The sequence below is a fragment of the Plectropomus leopardus genome, chromosome 8 (genome assembly GCF_008729295.1).
Source record: "Plectropomus leopardus isolate mb chromosome 8, YSFRI_Pleo_2.0, whole genome shotgun sequence".
NCBI lineage: Eukaryota > Metazoa > Chordata > Actinopteri > Perciformes > Serranidae > Plectropomus > Plectropomus leopardus.
In genome coordinates, this window is record NC_056470.1 from 4601779 (window position 1) to 4620352 (window position 18574).

Here is an 18574-nt window from a genome sequence, read left to right on the forward strand (position 1 = left end):
ATATTTGGTGTATAGTTTAGGTAGTATGAGTTTAGACACACATAATTCACAAAAATCAAAGACTGACAACAATGCAGGGCTATATTTTTGTTTTTTTAATCCAAAGGATATTATATAACAATCAGTTTAATGTGGTTTGATAAGGCCTACATCAATGTTAGTTTCTCTGTCACACTAACATCACCTGTCGTGACTTTGTTACCTAATCCTAACATCAATAAGGTTAGTATCCATATAGTCTATATTTTAGGTAATTTAACTGTTATTTTTCTCTCATACCAAACAAACCACAACAAATAACAGAAATTGACCTTGACATTTTCAGATCAAGTAAAATGATAATAACTTAATGAATAAATAAATAAATACAGAAGTAAATAATAACAATCACTTTTTAAAAACTCAATCCAATTGATGCATCTTACATTATGGGGACCCTACTTTGTTCACATAGGCTCACATACCCAAGGTAGCATGGCTGTAGACTCTTTCAAGCCTGTTTCACACAGCATGTGTCAGCGGTGCGTGACGGCAGCCTCGCCGAACTGCAGTGCGTTTGATGCTGGTGTTCTCACATGTATGACTCATTTAGGTAGTCATGCAAGCTCCTATATCGCCGACAACATGGTTGTGCAAATGTTTCAAAATAAAATGCCTTCTGTCAGCCACTGATGGGACTCTGTCCACCGATACGTTGTCAGAGGGCTTTTGTTGTGAAAGAGAAGCAGGAAAGTTGGAGTAAAACAGACGTCTTTGTATTTCCTCATCTCTGTGACAGAGAGATACTTTTAAACTGCAGTAAAGGTGGTCTAGAGTCAATATAATCATCAAAACACCATTTCCACTTTCTATTTCTGCAGACAGATGTGTGTGGCATGCATAAAAAATCAGTGAGCCAACATTTCTCTGAATGTGCCATGGCTGACACACAGCTAAGACCCGCCTGACAAGCGCTGCTCAGGCGGGCGTTGTGCATGCTTTAACTTGTTAACACGGGCGCAGAAATAAAAAACAACACATTTGGCGTTGCTCACACATTGCTGATGTGTGCCGTGTGAAACAGGCCTCACTTCTGTAGTTTGACTCATTTGGTCCGCACCATAGCCTGTGAATAAAGATGGACAACGCACCTATGGCCTATGACCATTCACTAACATGGAGGGGCAGGGCTGTACTGCAGGGGGTGAGCGAGATTAAATAACCTCATTTTGGGGGAGCTGTCATGTTGTCCATCTTTATATACAGTCTCTGGTCCACAGGGGAAAAAATGATACATTGTTGCATTTTAGTTCTGGTTCAGTTCATGTTCACACAGACTTTTTACAAACAAAGCAAGAGAAGTACACAAGGTTCTACCGGCTGACAGGTAACTCACTGATTGGACATTTCCTCTATGCAAGGTGGAAAATGCTCAAGGCCAGATGGCTATCGAATATAGTTTTTACAATTTTGTTTTACACCGCACACATTTTACAAATTTAAGATCTATAATGATGTCAACCCAACTCCAATACCTCCTTCACACACTCTGTGAATTAGGGAAGTCCTTCATTTTGCCATTCTGGAAAAGAAATCAGGTGCATAAGAAGGGCTCTCTGAGGAAATTTGAAATGATATGCGACTTTTTTGAAAACATGTATGGGAGCTGGACTTAAATATTCCAGAATGATTGACTATGTGTAGTGGCATTAAATTGTGATGTGATAGGCTGTTCAACCAACTACTATTTTATTATGTTTCAATATGTTATGTTACTTTTATCATTGTACACATACATATTTTTCTGTTTTTTACTACACTTTTGTTTTTGTCTTGGTCTGGGTTCTGATTAGATTTGTAGTATTTGTCTTGTCTTAGCGCTGTCTGTTTCGTATTACTCTTTATATCAATTGCTACTGACACTTTTGTTAAATCTTTACAATTGGTCTGAACTGACTAATTGTTAGTCTCTGTCTAACTGTCCTGTCCTTAACTGTCATATTTTTTAAAAAAAAAACAAAAATCAAACAGATTGTGGCAGAAAAAGAAAGGGGGGAGTGATCCTGCTTCCGTATACATTTTCAGAAATTATTTCCCTGGTTTCAGCATGAAAGCCTTAAGCTTATCTAGGACTAAGATTCTTCAGTAACATTATTCCCTGGGATCATAGGTGACGTGTCACACACACACACACACACACACACACACACACATCTAACTTTTCCTCAGTGTGATGCAATCAGAGCCTATTACAAACTCAGTCAGAGTAGAGTACCCCCTCTGCAAAGTTTTTTAGTGTGATGGCATGCTGTTCAGCAACTGGACCTTTACACTGTGGCTCATGCTGTATCACTATCTTTCTTCTCTCACAAGGTTGAAGTCCCACTGCACCTTAAATGTTCAGTTGTGCTGGAACAGCTGTGAGGGAATTTTGCTACTTTAGCTACTGCCAGGGGCTTCAGGTGGTGGTGAGTGGAGGAGCAGTACAGCCTCATGTCACGTCAGGTCACGTCAGCTCACAGGTAGAGCTCAGCACCAGCAGCAGCACGGAGGTTAAAGTGAGAGAGCAGTGATTGACGGCTACATCAATGGCTGGACACAAACAAAAAAGTATATGCATTACAGAGCACTGCTATAGATTCATACATACATATTGATTCATATGCTTACACATAATTGTTTTTACTAGGATAGCTTGATTTTTCTCTAAACGATTATTTTGCCACCGACTTTGAATCTAGTCTCAAGAGGACGGCCCAATTCACTGAGGTGTGATGAAAAAGAAACAGGCATAAACGTTTCCTGGCAGGGCAATTTTTTTGTTTTTGTTTTACACTGTTAGGACAAATGTAATATTGCTTTGTGCTTCTGGCTGTCATTTTTTTGTTTGAGCATTTCAGCATTTCATCAAACTAATTCCTCCTGTCCAGTCACTGGCACCTGATGGCACCTAGTCCACGAAAGGCTAATCCTCCACCTGTACCACTCTCTCTAACCCAGCAGACTATGCAGAAGCAGAGTCTCTCAACACTGCTCTGTCTGGGCTTTGCTCTTTCATTTTCTTAAACGTAGAATTTGGTTTATGTGTCCATGTTTCTTCCTTGTAGACGTCCCCTTTGAGTCAGAGTCATTACAGACACACAAACACACATCACACTAAGAGAGAGAGTGGGTCTATTCCTTTTACTAGTGTCAGGGAAAACGTCTCCAAAAGTCTCAATGTATGACATTAACAGCTGTTTTCTTGCCAGGATTTTACTTTTTTTGATGCAGTGAGAGCATATCTAAATCTGAATCTTTCAATAGCCCCTAGTCCACAGAGATACCGCTATACTGCCACAATGGAGACCATGACGCCGGTTTTTAATTTTTACACGGAAACAAATAAAAGTGGCATCATGTCTCCCAGAGAAGACAGGCAAATTCTAGTTTGATATATGATATGCATCAGGCAGCACTGTCTAAACAAAAACAATGGCACAACACAGTATTTAGCATCCTTCTTATATGGTGACTGATCTCATCCTCTGCACGGAGAGTAAAGGAGGTCCTGGACCTCATTGTCTCCCCAGTTTGCAGAAATGTTCAGTTCATTGAGTTTGCTGTGAGCTGCTACTAGCTGCTTTTCAAATCTACTGGTTGTGGGTCATACACATAACGTTTTGTCACTACGTCACACCTGTACCATCATTCTGACCATTATTCTGACAGCAGAATAGTGGCGCAACATTCCAGCCTAGAGCTCTGACTTAAATGGCACTTTGGCAGGAGTTTTAATGCACTGTGTCAAGATGGAAAGGGAGAAAGAGGGGTGAGAGAGAGAAAAAGTGGAGCAACAACAGCAGAGCATGTGGAGAGCCAGGGGAGAGAGAGAAAGCGCTGTAGTGGTTATTAATAACTACGTTAGCATTTGGATTTTGCACTCGTTAAAGTAAAAGGGGCACGTCATGAAATAATATCCACAGACAATGACTTGGCGATCAATGAAATATTTTATTTAGGCTAATAAAATGATGAGTAAATAGAGGAAGTAGTATGACATATAAAGGGCAGTGAACAAATGAAAGGGAACCTAAGTGATGTATGTTCAGGTGATTTAAATGATTAATTATGGATGATAATGGGTGGAAATACGTGACCGTCTAAAGCGTGGATGCGCACTGAACGGTAAATTAGAATTTCGAAATTTGGCATTAAAGGTTAGCTATATGACATCAACTCTGATCACTAGAAGATGTTATTCTGCCTACTTTTGCCGACTTGATTATCCTTCTCCGGGGAGGTCCAGGTCGTCACTTCACTCCAGTGGAGAGCTGCTGCGTGTCTTCCAGATGAGGTGACCCGCTGAAAGGTGGCAGCGGCCAGGCAGGTGGAGTCGCTGTGCGGCAGTCTTTAACTGGCCTCTATGTCTGCCTTGACGAACCGGTAAAAGTCTTTAAGGGCAGGCAACGGATGCTGATAGTTTGTACAGCAGGTGTTGCTTCTAGATCCGTAGCAAAGTTGACAGCTGTTCGAGGAGTCCATCCATCCATCCATTTTCTTCCGCTTATCTGGAGTCGGGTTGCGGGGGCAGCAGCCTAAGCAGGGAAGCCCAGACTTCCCTCTCCCCAGCCACTTCGTCCAGCTCTTCCCGGGGGATCCCGAGGTGTTCCTAGGCCAGCTGAGAGAAATAGTCCCTCCAGCATGTCCTGGGTCTACCCCGGGGCCTCCTACCAGTGGGCTGGCCCTGAAAACTTCACCAGGGAGCCGTCCAGGAGGCATTCTAATTAGATGCCCAAGCCACCTCATCTGGCTCTTCTCAACGCGGAGGAGCAGCGGCTCTACTCCGAGCTCCTCCCGGATGACCGAGCTTCTCTAAGGGAGAGCCCAGCCATCCTACGGAGGAAGCTCATTTCAGCCGCTTGTACCCGTGATCTTGTTCTGAATTACTGCAGACGCTGCACCGATCCGCCTGTCGATTTCTCGCTCCATCCTTCCCTCACACGTGAACAGGACCCCGAGGTACTAAAGCTTCTCCACTTGGGGCAGGATCTCATCCCCGATCTGGAGGGGACACCCTTTTCCGACTGAGAACCATGATTCTCATCCCGGCCCCTTCACATTCGGCTGCGAACCGATCCAGTGAGAGCTGGAGTTCACGGCCTGATGAAGCCAATAGGACTACATCATTTGCAAAATGCAGGGACCCAATCCTAAGGCCACCAAACTGGACCCCCTCAACACCCTGGCTGCGCCTAGAAATTCTGTCCATAAAAGTTATGAACAGAATCGGTGACAAAGGGTAGCCCTGGCGGAGTCTAACCCTCACTGGAAACGAGTCCGACTTACTGCCGGCAATGTGGACCAAGCTCTGGCACCGGTCATACAGTGAACGCAGAGTGTCCTTCTCAATTAAAACTCACAGAAATAATCAAAAGTAGTCCCGTTGGGCTGACAAAGTCACTTTAAATTATTAATTTGAGTTTACTTAAAAAGTAATGTGAGAGGGTCTTTACTGACCAAAAACTGGTATAAAGAAAAGCGTCAAAGAGATTTAAAAAAGAAAATGGCTTCAGAAGTTAAAGTTTAGCAAAGCTCTGGTGAGCTGTTGCGGCTCTGCTTATAAAATTGAAGAAAATAAAAAGCGCAGATACACGAGAAGTGCTGCGGTAAAAAGGAAAGTGGGAAAAAGCACTGCAGTGACAGGGAGAGTAGAAAGAAGTGAAAGAAGCGAAAAGGAATTAGAAGCGCTGAGCTGAGAGCTCACTCAGTTTTTATCTCTAAATTTGGGGTGCGAATGGAAGGCAGGGTTAGAGAACTTTCACGCCAAGCGATCACACATCCAGCATTCGTTTCTAAAAGACCCAATGTAATTTAGGAGACATTTATTTCTCCGTACTTTATGACGAATTATGTGATCTAACCCGTTGTGTGTAAATTCACGTATCTCATCAAACCACTATAGTCTCATCACAGTAACTTCAAATACATGTTAGGAGACCTAAAAGAAATTTATATAGTAACACATGACTCTGAAGATCCTTTGCTCAATTCCGTTAAATGACCACACATAACATAAAATTATCCCAACGAACTTGGTAATTACTTAGATATAGGATTACCTTCTAACATTATACAATGTATGCAAAATAAGATATAACTATAAAGTTGGTTACGAAATTACTGATAACTAAGGCCACTAGATGGCAGTATGACTCCATCACAAAAGGGGAATAAAACATGCTTTAACCTAACTCATTCAAATTAAATGATAAAAGAATGGGAGTTGGTCCTTCTTATTCATCAAAGCACATAGACAAACTCTTACTTACAAAGAGAAAGATTAGGGAATTAAGTTAAACTTAACTCGCAACCTTGGTCCAAGCGATTCTGTCAGATGTTAGTCTTAACACAAGAATGCATAATGAACACAACATTTTTACAACATGTCCTGCCTTTGTCATCTCAGGAGGGGGGAAATTGAGGTACTGAGAGTGGAGGTAATGAAATACTGTTACTTTGCATGCCTGAGTGACCCCAGGAGGTCATTTAGGTGTCTTACATCCTGCTGTATACTAGATGGGGCCTCAGGAACATCTATCTCTCATGGCATCTTGAGCAGGAAAGTGTCCAAAGCTGACACTTTTTAGTGGCTTAAAAGGAGAACGTGTTTGCAGATGTTAACTGTGGCATTTCAGTAAAATTAATTAACAACTCTCTGTTGAATGCTTTGGGTTCGTAAAAAAGTGTCTCTTGACGTGTCCCCCACTTGCATAGGGAAAGTTGAGCTCTGGAGTTCCTCAGATGTAAAATGTAAAGACCACAACAGGCAGTGGAAAAGGGGCTAATAAATAACTGTGAGTTAAATCACAATGTTAACAGTCAAAACGAGAAAATGTTCCTTTAAAGGCCCTTTAACTACCTCACTGCTTGCGGAGTTGTGAAGCGCTGAAGCTGCTGGTTCTTGTAATACTGGCCTTCTGTAAGAGAGGACTTACTTGCAGTGTACCTCAAGGATAGATTCTAGGCCCTATTCCTTTGTCTTGTTATACACCTCCCCTTGGTCTCATGATTCACAGACATAATAAATCTAGTCATTTTTATGCAGGTAATGCATGATTTTTTGATACCTTTGACATTGTTACTGCTCTAGTTAACATATGTTAACTTGTAAAACTCTGTTGGTATGAAAATAAGATTGATGAAATAATATTTCATTATAACGAGTTGAGATTTAAAATTTCCTAAGCTATTTAATAAGTTATTGATGTGATTATTTTATTATTACTCATTTTAAGTTACATATTGAACATTGTGGGGCTCCATATATTTGAGTTGGAAATTCTCAGCCAGTCACAAGAGCCCAGACTCCTGTTTTCACGAATGGTCTGCTATATTAATAGGATGTTAAAACAGTAACAATAGAAAAACTGCCTAAATTGATTATAATATAGAATGACCTACCAATAAAATGTTCTTTTCCTTTCTTCAGTCTTGGGTTGTCTGCAAAAAAACACCAAATAAAACACATTTACTTTGATCTCACTGAACAAATAAGAAACTACTGAAGCAAATCCTTTCAAACTCACCAAACACAATGAGGCGGGTGTGGGTATCTGTAGAGCCTAAAGGATTCTGGGCTGTGCAGCGAAACATGGAGCCATTGAGCTCAGCAGGAACTCTTTCCAGGACAAGTTCCCTTCCGTCATGCTCCTCTCGGCCATCTAGCAGACGCCCGCCGACCTTGGTCCAAGTGAATATGGGCTCAGGGAAAACATCACTCTGTGGACAAATATGCACACACCAGACGCACACACAATTGTTTAAGCTTAGCACTGTACAGTGTCGTCACAAAATGTGCTGAGGCTGTGTTTACACATTATTAAAATGCATCTTAGGTGATCGCATCACAAGTATCCAACTCAAAGTATGCAAGTGTGAATGCGTCCTCATGCATCTTCAGATCTGTCGTTTAGAACATATCCAGAGGTGTTCCCTGTCAGTGTGTGCCCTAATCAATCCTGGATGACACTGAAAGACTGTCTACTCAGCTTCATCATTGCTAATATGTGACCTGCCACCAGAAAACCAGTAAGTCTAGTGAACAAAGAAAAATTTCTTCTTTTTTTTAATTTGTGATTTTCATTTTTTTTTTTTTTTTTTACAGAAAATGCAACTTGAAATCACAAGGAAGCCATTCTATGCTTCAAATAACAGTATTGGGGGCCTTAAATCCAAACACTTTGTATTTGAATTTGGGTTGTTTTAAAGGAAAAGTTGATTCCTAGTTGGGGGTGTGGTGATACTGAAGTAAATTAGCATACTTGCTACATGCTTTTGTTCCTTTTTTCAAATCAGCTGCACTTGAACCCCATGGCTACTTAAGCGGCCGCCCCTGCATTTAAAGTAGGCTAGAAACTGTTACTGCTACTTCTGGAAGCTGTGTGTGTTTCATCACTGAATGAAGATGGAGCAGGAAAAGTGCATTGCAGAAGAACTAAATTGGAGCTGTTACAGTGCAAATCTTTGGCAGTACTTCTTCAAAAAGCCAGGTGCTTCTGGTCATCCCGATGCCAATCTCACTTCTGATTCTGAACCCGAACTAAAAGACGAAACTGAAGAAATCGAGGAGAGTGACTGCATTACATTGTCTCCCTATTCTACAGTTGACCTTAGCCGAAGACGACAAAGAGACCCTTGGCTCATGGTGGAGGAGCTGGAGCGTAAGATATCAGAAGCTATATCTACTGTAACATTTGAAGACGATAAAGAAATAGAAAAGGAGAAGATCTGTAACTTTGACTGCAAATGCTACGCAAGAAGAAAGGAGAATTTGCTGCTCGGGACGCAGTCCTGTATCCGCTAACCTTCTCCAGAGCTTATGTACAACATACAGATGGATCTTTAGTGGCCCGAAAGAGAGTGGCAGGACATGAGAATAATTGGACACCTTGAGGCGAACAGGTGTACAGTATTTACTTCTTAGATGACTACATCCACCAAGAAGCCTGCAATGAAAAGAAAGCACCCCTGAACTTGTTATCTGAGCAATGAAGTCTGCAGGAATTCTTTAATGTTTTCATTAACTTCCAAGTTATCAGTGTTACGTTAGTGTTCATTCAAGTCACATACAGGGATTACAAACTGTTTTTCATGCTAGAAGCTATCTTTTAATAATCCACTGTGAGCTTCAATAATGTCCAAGTTATCTAGCTAGCTAGCTCAGTATTGTTGTTTTAAAATGCAAATGATACTGACATCGAAACTGTGAGCATCTGCTATTAATTTGAATAACACACCAACCTGATAATGTGCTTGAATGTGTGAACAACACACCCATGGGTTAATAACACCTTTGGGTGACAGAATAACACATCCATGGGTGCACGAATAAATTATTGACTGTGATGTTAATGATTTAGCAACTACCTGAGAGCAGTTTGGATGCATATACATCCACAGTCAGGTGACACGATGCCTGTTAGAATGAACCATGATCTTAAACAAATATTTTCTATGTTTGCCTTTTTCAGAATTGGCAAAGACACTCTGACTGACATAATCAAACACTTTGATAAGAATGGGGCAAGACCACAGTTAAGGAAGAAGGGCTCACAGCCACGGCCAGCCACGTTCATCACAGACAGAGCTGTGGAATTTATAAAAATAACTGCCTAGAGGACAATGCAAGAGAAGCAAGCTTTCTGTGGCTGCCATAACATAGTTTAGCAAAATGCTAAAAACAGCAGCAACTGTTAAACAGTTTCAACAAACGCACACAAACACACATATGGCTCAATTCTGTTGTTAACCCAATTAATAACCATTAGGTAAACAAACAAACTGTCCCCTGGCAATAGTAGTCTCGTATGATGGTGAATGAAATTATGTGCATGATTATTTGCATTTTGAGCAGGACAGGGAGATATAATTTCAAGTGGTAACTCAAGACACATGTGACATGTCAATTCAAGTCAATTTTTATTTATAGAGCCCATTATCACAAAACATGGTTTGCAGCCTCCTTGAACTATATGCAACAGGCTTCCAGCTCTCACCGTGCAACTGCAGGAGAACGCCCCTAACCAATAGCTGCTCCCGTCTGCTATAACAGCTGCCTGTCTCTGCAGGTCATAATGAGCTAGAATGGGTGAGGTGATGAGGGCTTCTTTGAGTTGCTGGAATGCTTGTCGCTGTGGCTGATCCCATGTCCTGGAGGTTTCTCCCTTCAGCAGGTCATATGGGGCCTGCTGCTGTTGCCAAGTTCAGTATGTATTTACTCATGTAGTTGATCATGCCCAGTGCTCGTTTTAGCTTGGGAACGTTTGTGGGCTCCTGTAGCTTGCTAATAGCGTTCACCTTACCTGGGTCTGACTCCGCTGGCATCCACTATGTGTCCCGGAACCGCAGTCTAAATACACATTTCTCCTTGTTGAGTTTGAGATCAGCCTGTTTCATTCTCTCCAATGTGTGCTGCAGAGGGTGTCGTGTGCATTCACGTCCTTTCCATGCATGATGACATCCTCCATCCTCTAGTCCCTCCAGCAGTTCGTTCATGTTGCGCTAGAAAATCTCTGTGGCAATATTTATTCCATAAGGCAGGCACTTGAAATAAAAAAAAAGGATGTGATAAAGGTCGTCGGGAGGGTGCTGTCTTCATGTAATGGTATCTGCCAAAAGCCTGATGCTGCATCCAGAGATGTGAAGACTCTGGGCCCTGACAGCTTGGCCAATGTCTCCTCTGTCGTTGGCAGCTGGTATCTTTCTCTTTGATGTTCTCATTTAGCTTCTGTAGTCCTATGCAAATTCTCACAGTGTCTGTCAGCTTCATGACGGGCACCATGTGCGCGACCAGTCTGTGGGTCGCGTGACCTTCTCTATCATGCCTTACTCCTCCATTTGCTGCAGTTCCGCTTGGACTTTAGGCAGGAGTGGTAGTGAGACTCTTCTGGCTGTGTGTACAGCATATGGTACGGCTCCCTCTCTTAGACTGGATCTTGACTGGTTCTGTCTTAAGGGAGTCCCCTGGGGTCCTGCGGCTACACTAACCTGCTGTACTCTTTTAACCAGCCCTATCTCTGCTGCTGTCTCTCTTCCCAACAGATTGCTGACTGTGTGCCCTTCAGCTACATACTTGTTAAAAATGTGCTTCATCTGTTTGTGAAGCGTGCTAGCTGTGAACTGTTCCACAATATCGAGCATCCCTCCCAGGCTATCTAAAGGACTGTAACCAGTCAACCACTTTGGGCTTAGTGTTTTCAGGTTCATTACAGTAACATCACCTCCTGTATCAATCCCAAACCTGACTGGAGTGTGACCTACTTTTAGTTGTTCAGTCCAATGCTCAACTCTACCCTGGTTTACTTTGCTGACTGCACCCAAATAAAAGTTTTCTTCACTGTTGTTACTGTGTTCTCCTACTGACCCGAGAGACATTTTCACTCCCAGTGACCCCTCTTTCCAAATTTTCTGCACTCGGATCCTAATGCTAGGCATTTAGCAGGGACCACACCTGTGGCACCTGTAGTCCTCCCAGTGGGTTTTCACCCAGCTGTCATGTCTCTCATTACCCCACTGTCTCCCAGCTCTCTTTGAAGGTAGCCGATGTGTCACCTCCTACACCTGGAGTGCTGCTTGACTTATCTTCTATGCGACATCCTTAGCCTGTCTTACAATCTGCATCGCTGTTTCTAGCGTCAGGTTGGACATGAGCTGTAGTAGTCTAGAGAGCTCTTTGTTGCGGATGCGGACAACCAATCTGTCTCTTATGTGTTCACTTTCCTTTTTACCAAAGTCACAGTTCTCACTCAGTTCATAGAGAGCTCTGATAAATGACTCTGCCATGTCCCCTGACTTTTGCATTTGCTGATAAAAGCAGGCTCTCTCATGTATGGTGTTTTTCTCTGGAATGAAATATCTATAGAATTTAGCCAGCACTGTATCCCATATCATAGTCATTGTCATCCTCTTTCTCTTCGAAGATAAACAACTTGAGAATGTTCCGACTTCATAGCCCATGATGTAGAAGAGGGTGCTAACCTGTATATTGCAGCCATCGTTAGCCAACTTAACGTTGGGTGTCTCTCCCAAAACACTTCTGACAAAATGTCAAATAAAGTGCTGGCCAACACTGCCATTTATTAGCTCCACAACAACTTTACTGCGACATTGCAGCATGTGCTCAGACCCCCTGTGCTCTCAACCGAACTTGCTCATACACTTGCGTATAGTCACAACCTAACAGCTTAACCTAGCATTCTGATTGGTTACACAGTATGTCAGTCTATATCTGACTGATTAGAAAGTATGTCAGTCTACTTAAATTGTCCAATAACTTGACAGATGGCATCACACAATCCCTGCAGTGCATTTTCTGAATAAATGAATGCAAAAAAATGACCACAAAGACAAACAAAACTACAAAAAGATGCATAATGACAACATCAAGACTTTAAACAAGAGGAAATACCACCACACAGTCTGTATGACATGCCCCTATATAGAATAGCTGGTAAGACCTTTGTATAATTGTGCCTAGGAGCCCATTGTCTTATAATCCATCCTCGCTGTCAGTCAGTCATTTTCTGTAACCGCTTGTCCTCGTAAGGGTCGCGGGGGGGCTGGAGCCAATCCCAGCTGTCATCGGGCGGAAGGCAGGGTACACCCTGGATAGGTCGCCAGACCATCACAGGGCCGACACATATAGACACACATATAGACCATACACACCCACAGTCACCAATCAACCGGAGCTGCATGTCTTTGGACTGTGGGAGGAAGCCGGAGACCCCTGAGAGACCCCACACAGACACGGGGAGAACATGCAAACTCCGCACACAAGGGCCCACGCCCATGGACCGAACCCCGTTCCAATCGGGTTACGAACCAACCTCTTGCTGTGAGGCAACAGTGCTATACACGACGCCACCGTGCCGCCTCCTCGCTGTTAAGTACTCAATACGCTTAATTTGTTTGTACAATTATTTTATGGATGTTTTTCAGTCTGTTGGATAAGGCTCTGGAAACCACCTTATAGTTTATACAATCAATCATTTCATTATTTATTTGTCAAATGGAATTTTCCAAGGTGTAACTCCAGTGAAATGTGATCCCATCCGCTCCTGTTACTAATGCTCTGTAATTTAATTCTTTGTCTATGTTTCCGGATGGTTCTGGTAATCCACGGTTTCTGGTTGTGGAATGATTTAACTGTCCATACATCATGACCCAAACAAGACACTATAACTGAGCCACCACCTCCACTCTGTAGATGCCACTGAACGATGTGCAGCAGGACTGGGACAGCACCTCAAAGTCCCACTGACACACTAGTCCTTATTCACCGTAAAGTTCACACCTGCCCAAGTTCTCTGCTCTGTCAGACAGCATATTGAAAAAGAGCCTAATGGCTTGGTCCAGCATTTGGCCAAGATTTCAGTGAATCAGTGGACAACACAGGTCACAATCCGACAGGATTGTTGGAAACTGATGCGACATGGAGGTTGTCCAATTTATTTCCCACACATGTACAATGGTTTGCAGGATGCTACTTTGGCTTGTTCCTATCAGGGGTGTGACTTCTAAACATTTAAACCTTAAGAAAATTACTAAATGTTAACATCATAATGTGCTGCTAAAAAGGAGAAAAGAGAACTGCATGTAGTATTTTTAGACCCGGCTAATGCATTTGGCTCAGTGCCACAAGCCTTATTTGAAGTGTTTTTGAGTATCTTAGAGTGCCGTGAATAGCTGTCAACTTAGTGAAAGCGTAGTTTTAGGACATTTGAATGTGTATAAGTCCTTCAGATTTCACAACAGGCTGACAGAGGCTAGACAAAGGTTATTATGGCAGCATTAACAATGGTGATGGAAGTAATTATCAGGGCTTCCAAGTGGGTTGTAGGTGGAGAGAGACAGCAGAATGGGATGTGTCTTCCACCAATAAGGTCTTACATGGATGACATGAAACTAGTAATTAGAACAGTGTCATGTACAAAGTCTATTAGAGAAGGTAAATAAGAACTTCAAGTGGGCCAGTATGAAGATCAAGCCAAGTAATTCTAGAAGTATTTCATTATGTAGTGGGAAATTAAGTGATAAGAAATTTATCATAGATGACGAGGAAATTCCAACAATTAGGGAAAAATCCGTGAAGTGCTTAAGTAGGTGATACAATTATCTGTCATGGAGAGAATGGACAGGTTGGTTAGCTCATATTAGGAAGTGGTTTAGCGCTCCTAGGTGTCTTATTAGTGTGGCATTGTATGGGAAATGGATACTGCAGCTGCCAGTACCTAGTTTAACAGAGGAGTTTAAGTGCACCAAGGTCAGGGCTGAGCTGTTGTTAGCAGGGAGTAAGAACGTGATAGTTTGGAGTGTGGTTCTAAATCCAACCAAGGGAAGAAAATGGAACCCAAGAATTGCAGTTCAGGAAGCAGAGGCTACACTTAGGCATGAAGAGATAGTAGGTAATGTTCAATTTGGCCGGGGAGGCTTGGGGCTTGGCCCAGGCAAACCGGTGTGGATAAAGCAGGTCCCAAAGACAGAAGACAGCTGGTAGTGGAACAGGTACGTAGGCAGGAGGAGATTGTAAGGATTCTAAGGCAGTGGCTCAGGCTAAGCAGGGACAGTGGTTGAATTGGAAAAGTGTGGAGAGGAGGAAACTAAGCTGGGGGGACCTGTGGAGTATGGAGGAAAGCCGCATTAGATAGGGGCTACAGGGACTACTAGGGACTACATACAATGTGTGCCGACCCCCCAGAACCTGAAGCTCTGGGTAAGTAGCAACCCATCATGCCCATTGTGTTCAGGTACTGTAACCTTAAGACATATGCTAGTTAAGGGCCAGCAGGGGGATCCACTGAATGGACAACTCCTTGAAATCAGGTGGAGAGATCCATCGATCAGTCTTTTCAGGAGAAAATCCAGGAAGTGGGAGGGTATTTAGGTGTGGGAGTGGCCTGTTTGAGTCTCTTTTTGTGAGATCATGCTGCCACCCATGTAAGTTTGTTTGTTGATTCTGCCAGTTCATCCCTATTTCCTTTAGCTTGAGCCTTGTATTTGAGTTGTAGTATAGTATATAGTATAGTGATAGCTAGCCTTGTATCAGTGATAGCCATGTGGTAGGTTAGCCTTGTACCTGCGATAGCCATGTGGTTGCTTAGCCTCGTAACTGTGATAGCCATGCGGTAGCTTAACCTTGTATCTGTGATTGTCATGTGGTAGCTTAGCCTTTTATCTGTGATAGCCATGTGGTAGCTTAGCCTTGTATCTGGTAGTATCGGCATTGTCACTACCTGGAGCTTGCACAAATGGAGCCTGGGTCTGTCAAAAGTTGCAATGCTGTTTAGGCTGTGATAAGCCATGTGGTAATTTAGGTAAGGTAATATAGCATGTAGCAGTTGTATCTGTGATACCATGTGGTAGTTTAGCCTTGTACCTGTGATAGCCATGTGATAGCTTAGCCTTGTACCTGTGATAGCCATGTGATAGCTTAGCCTTGTACCTGTGATAGCCATGTGATACTACCTAGCCTCCAGGAGGTGTTGTGGGACTAACTAGGTGAAACACTTATGAAAGGAGGTTCCCACCTGATGACCCCAAAGACGTGTTAGTTATCACTGCTTACTGGCCTTTATATTTAAACCATAATAGCTGATTAGTTAGTGATCCTAGGTTCTTCATTGAGTGCTTATCCTTTTCTGGAGCACAACTTTCTTGTGTTGAGTTGAATGTGCACGTCTCTGCACAAGGCACACTGGGAAATAACGCTGTTGTTGAAGAAAAAAAAAACAACAAAGACAGAGGAACAAGAAGATGTACTCTTACCCGTAATTTCCACCAGGTCCTTGTGCGATCGGACTACGATCCATAACGGCAGACGGAGCAAATAGATTGCACTCTTGTACGTGGTATGTAACTCTGCTCTAAATGGTCCAATCTCCTCTAAACTTGACATGTTTGATAAAAGTCCTGCCCTTATAAAATCTGTATGACAATTTTAAGTGATAATCAGAGCCCCACCTACTGACAACAGGAAATGTCATGTTTTACACTTTCATGTTCTGCTCCTAGGAAGTTGAACTAATTGATCTCAAAATTGGGCAAAAAAAGGCCTCAGACATTGATAATGGTTTATTGTGAATATTGTGAATTTTTGTTGAAGGGTGTTCCCGTGGCGGCTTGGTGAATTTCGATGTTTCGAAGTGAAATGTGTAACTTGACACCAGATGGTCAGATCTTCACCAGATTTCACACATTTGATGGGAGTCTATGCCTGAAGACATCTACTGTACAATTTGGAATCATAGTCATAGTACTACCTATTATTAACATGAAGTTATTTTTTTTACACTTGGACTGTCTTCTCTTAGCAGGTTAACTTGATCAACATCTGATTCAACCAGAATAGTATCAAGACCTTGATGATATAAAGATATAAAGCTGTTGCCGTGGTGACGCATTGTTCACTATAAAAAAGGAAGCTGTATTTGACGGACAAGGGAAGCTTGAATTCTCACAAAACTTGACAAAACACATCAGAAGTGCTAAAATCTGATATCATGTGATTTTTTTTTTTTTTTTTTGTTTTGCTTTGGTGTGCCTACAGGGCTCTGTGGTGCCCCCTAGAACATTTCAACAAAGCGGCCTAGAGCTACAAAAGTTGGGAGACATTTGTTCAAATTTTCTGAGTACCATCTAAAGGGCTTGGATATCAAAGTTAGCAAAATCTTGAGTGTTTGTCACACCATGCAGCTATGACAAGGCGTCAAATATCTGTCACCATGCAACAAACTCTAAAGTACATGGTCAGTCTGTCCCAAATCTCACATGCTGAATGTGTCCAGGACTGAAGACATGTACATGTCAGTATTTAGTTATATCAGTGGACAAACTTGCAATACAAGTGTCCCAGTATCATATTAATAATGTCAGCCACACAAATCTGTTATATAATATAGTAGGAAGGAAAAGAAAACATTAACCTGCTCATTTGGAAGCTGCTGCTGTCCAATCCATCTCACAAGCAGCCCAACAAGTCACACAGGCTGGCTTTTCCCCTTTTTTAAAACCTCTCATTGATGCAGTTCTGCTCTGGCTGTCACACACACACACACACACCTACACACACACACACACACACACACACACACACACCTTAATATAAAGCAACTTGACACATCTCCAGCCCCAGCACTGCATGTAGGAAATACTATTTCACTGTTGCTTGCAGTGTTCCCCTTTCACAGAAAGACAAGGCTACAAGGCTCAGTCAGCATCCCGCCAGTCTCCTGCTGTGAAACAGTGAAGAACGTATAACACAACACAAGCTCAGAGCCGCTGCATCTACTGCACCTGTGCCCTTTGTGGTGTGATAACAGTTTTGAGGTTGTGTGCACCTGGAAAAAACTGTGCTATTTGAGTTTAGGTTTTGAGGATGCTCTCTATATAGAGAGCAGGTGTTTTGTGTTTTCTGAATGAACACAGCGCCATGAATGATTTTTTTGCCACTTTTGTTTAAGGTATTACAGAAAGAGTTTTAAACATGTGGAAACAGTTCAAAAGTTTCTATAGAGGATGTGTATGTGTGTATGTGTATAGAACATAAGTACATGACAGATACTTAAAGAATGACATGAGATAAGATGTCTGAAGGGCATGATATGCTTCTTTAAGATGAAGAGTTTTAATATTGTCCTTACTTGCAGAAGCTTCACTGCACCGCATGACAAAAGTTTTGAAAATGGGCAAAAAGGAACAGAAACCAACTGCTGACTAGAAGGTAGGAACTAAATTCAAAAACTTGCAGTACACTTTGAAAAGTGTTCAAAGGAGTAACATTTTTGTTCTTTTATCCGAAAATGTCCTCTAATCATTGGTGACATTTTATTCTTCACAGATCATTCCATGTTTAAAGAGCCACTGTGTTGGAAACTCACTGCAGAAGGTCCCAGCTGGAAGCCCTGGACAGTGATCCATACTGTGTCTCCCACCTTGGCCTTACTGGGGATCATGGACAATTTGGGGCCTCTGGGAGCAGCTGAAAGAATGGTGAAATGCCATGTTGGACAACACGTAACTTACTTGTTAGACAACACTCAACTTACATTTCTGAAAAACAGGAAACATGTGATATTATGCTTCCTAAATGTGGCTACCCACACTCCAAAGATGTACTCACCTGCTCAGAGAGTATGTCCACCTCCTTTCCGCATATATGTGGTATAGACTGCTGAAGTGAAGCATTACAAACTGTGCTGAAGGCTCTAAATGACCCACTTACTGCTCAGTGTTCTCAGTTCAGTTTGAATTAACAGACTTAGCAACTTGCCCCTGTTAATTTTTTGTAGCCCGCAATTTGTCCTACAAAAGTGTAACTGTGCTGAGTTTAAATCTCGCTGCAGCCCTCATTATACAGTGCATTAGCTCTTTTCAAACTGCACATTAAGTGTGTCAGGACTCCCCGGAGTCTTCAATATTTGATTTGCTGTTTGACCTCAGTATTTACAGTATATTCTGCATCTTCATTGTTACCCAGTGATCTTGCTGTGTTGAAAACAGGAAATGACTGACCTTAGATTTGCAAGAACTCAGACTACTTTGGACCACTTTCCTG

General features: G+C 42.3%; 1 protein-coding gene across 1 annotated transcript in view; it reads right to left on the minus strand.

Moving 5' to 3' along the window:
- Positions 1-2485: 2485 nt before the first annotated feature.
- The window catches only part of LOC121947533 (immunoglobulin superfamily member 21-like), a 45077-nt gene continuing 28988 nt past the window's right edge, over positions 2486-18574 (minus strand). Inside the window, exons 9-12 of the mRNA XM_042492616.1 lie at positions 17898-17998; positions 7548-7740; positions 7423-7461; positions 2486-2571 (exon numbers count right to left, since the gene is read on the minus strand). Of these exons, the coding sequence (XP_042348550.1) occupies positions 2486-2571; positions 7423-7461; positions 7548-7740; positions 17898-17998 (419 nt within the window). The remainder of the gene's footprint in view (positions 2572-7422; positions 7462-7547; positions 7741-17897; positions 17999-18574) is intronic.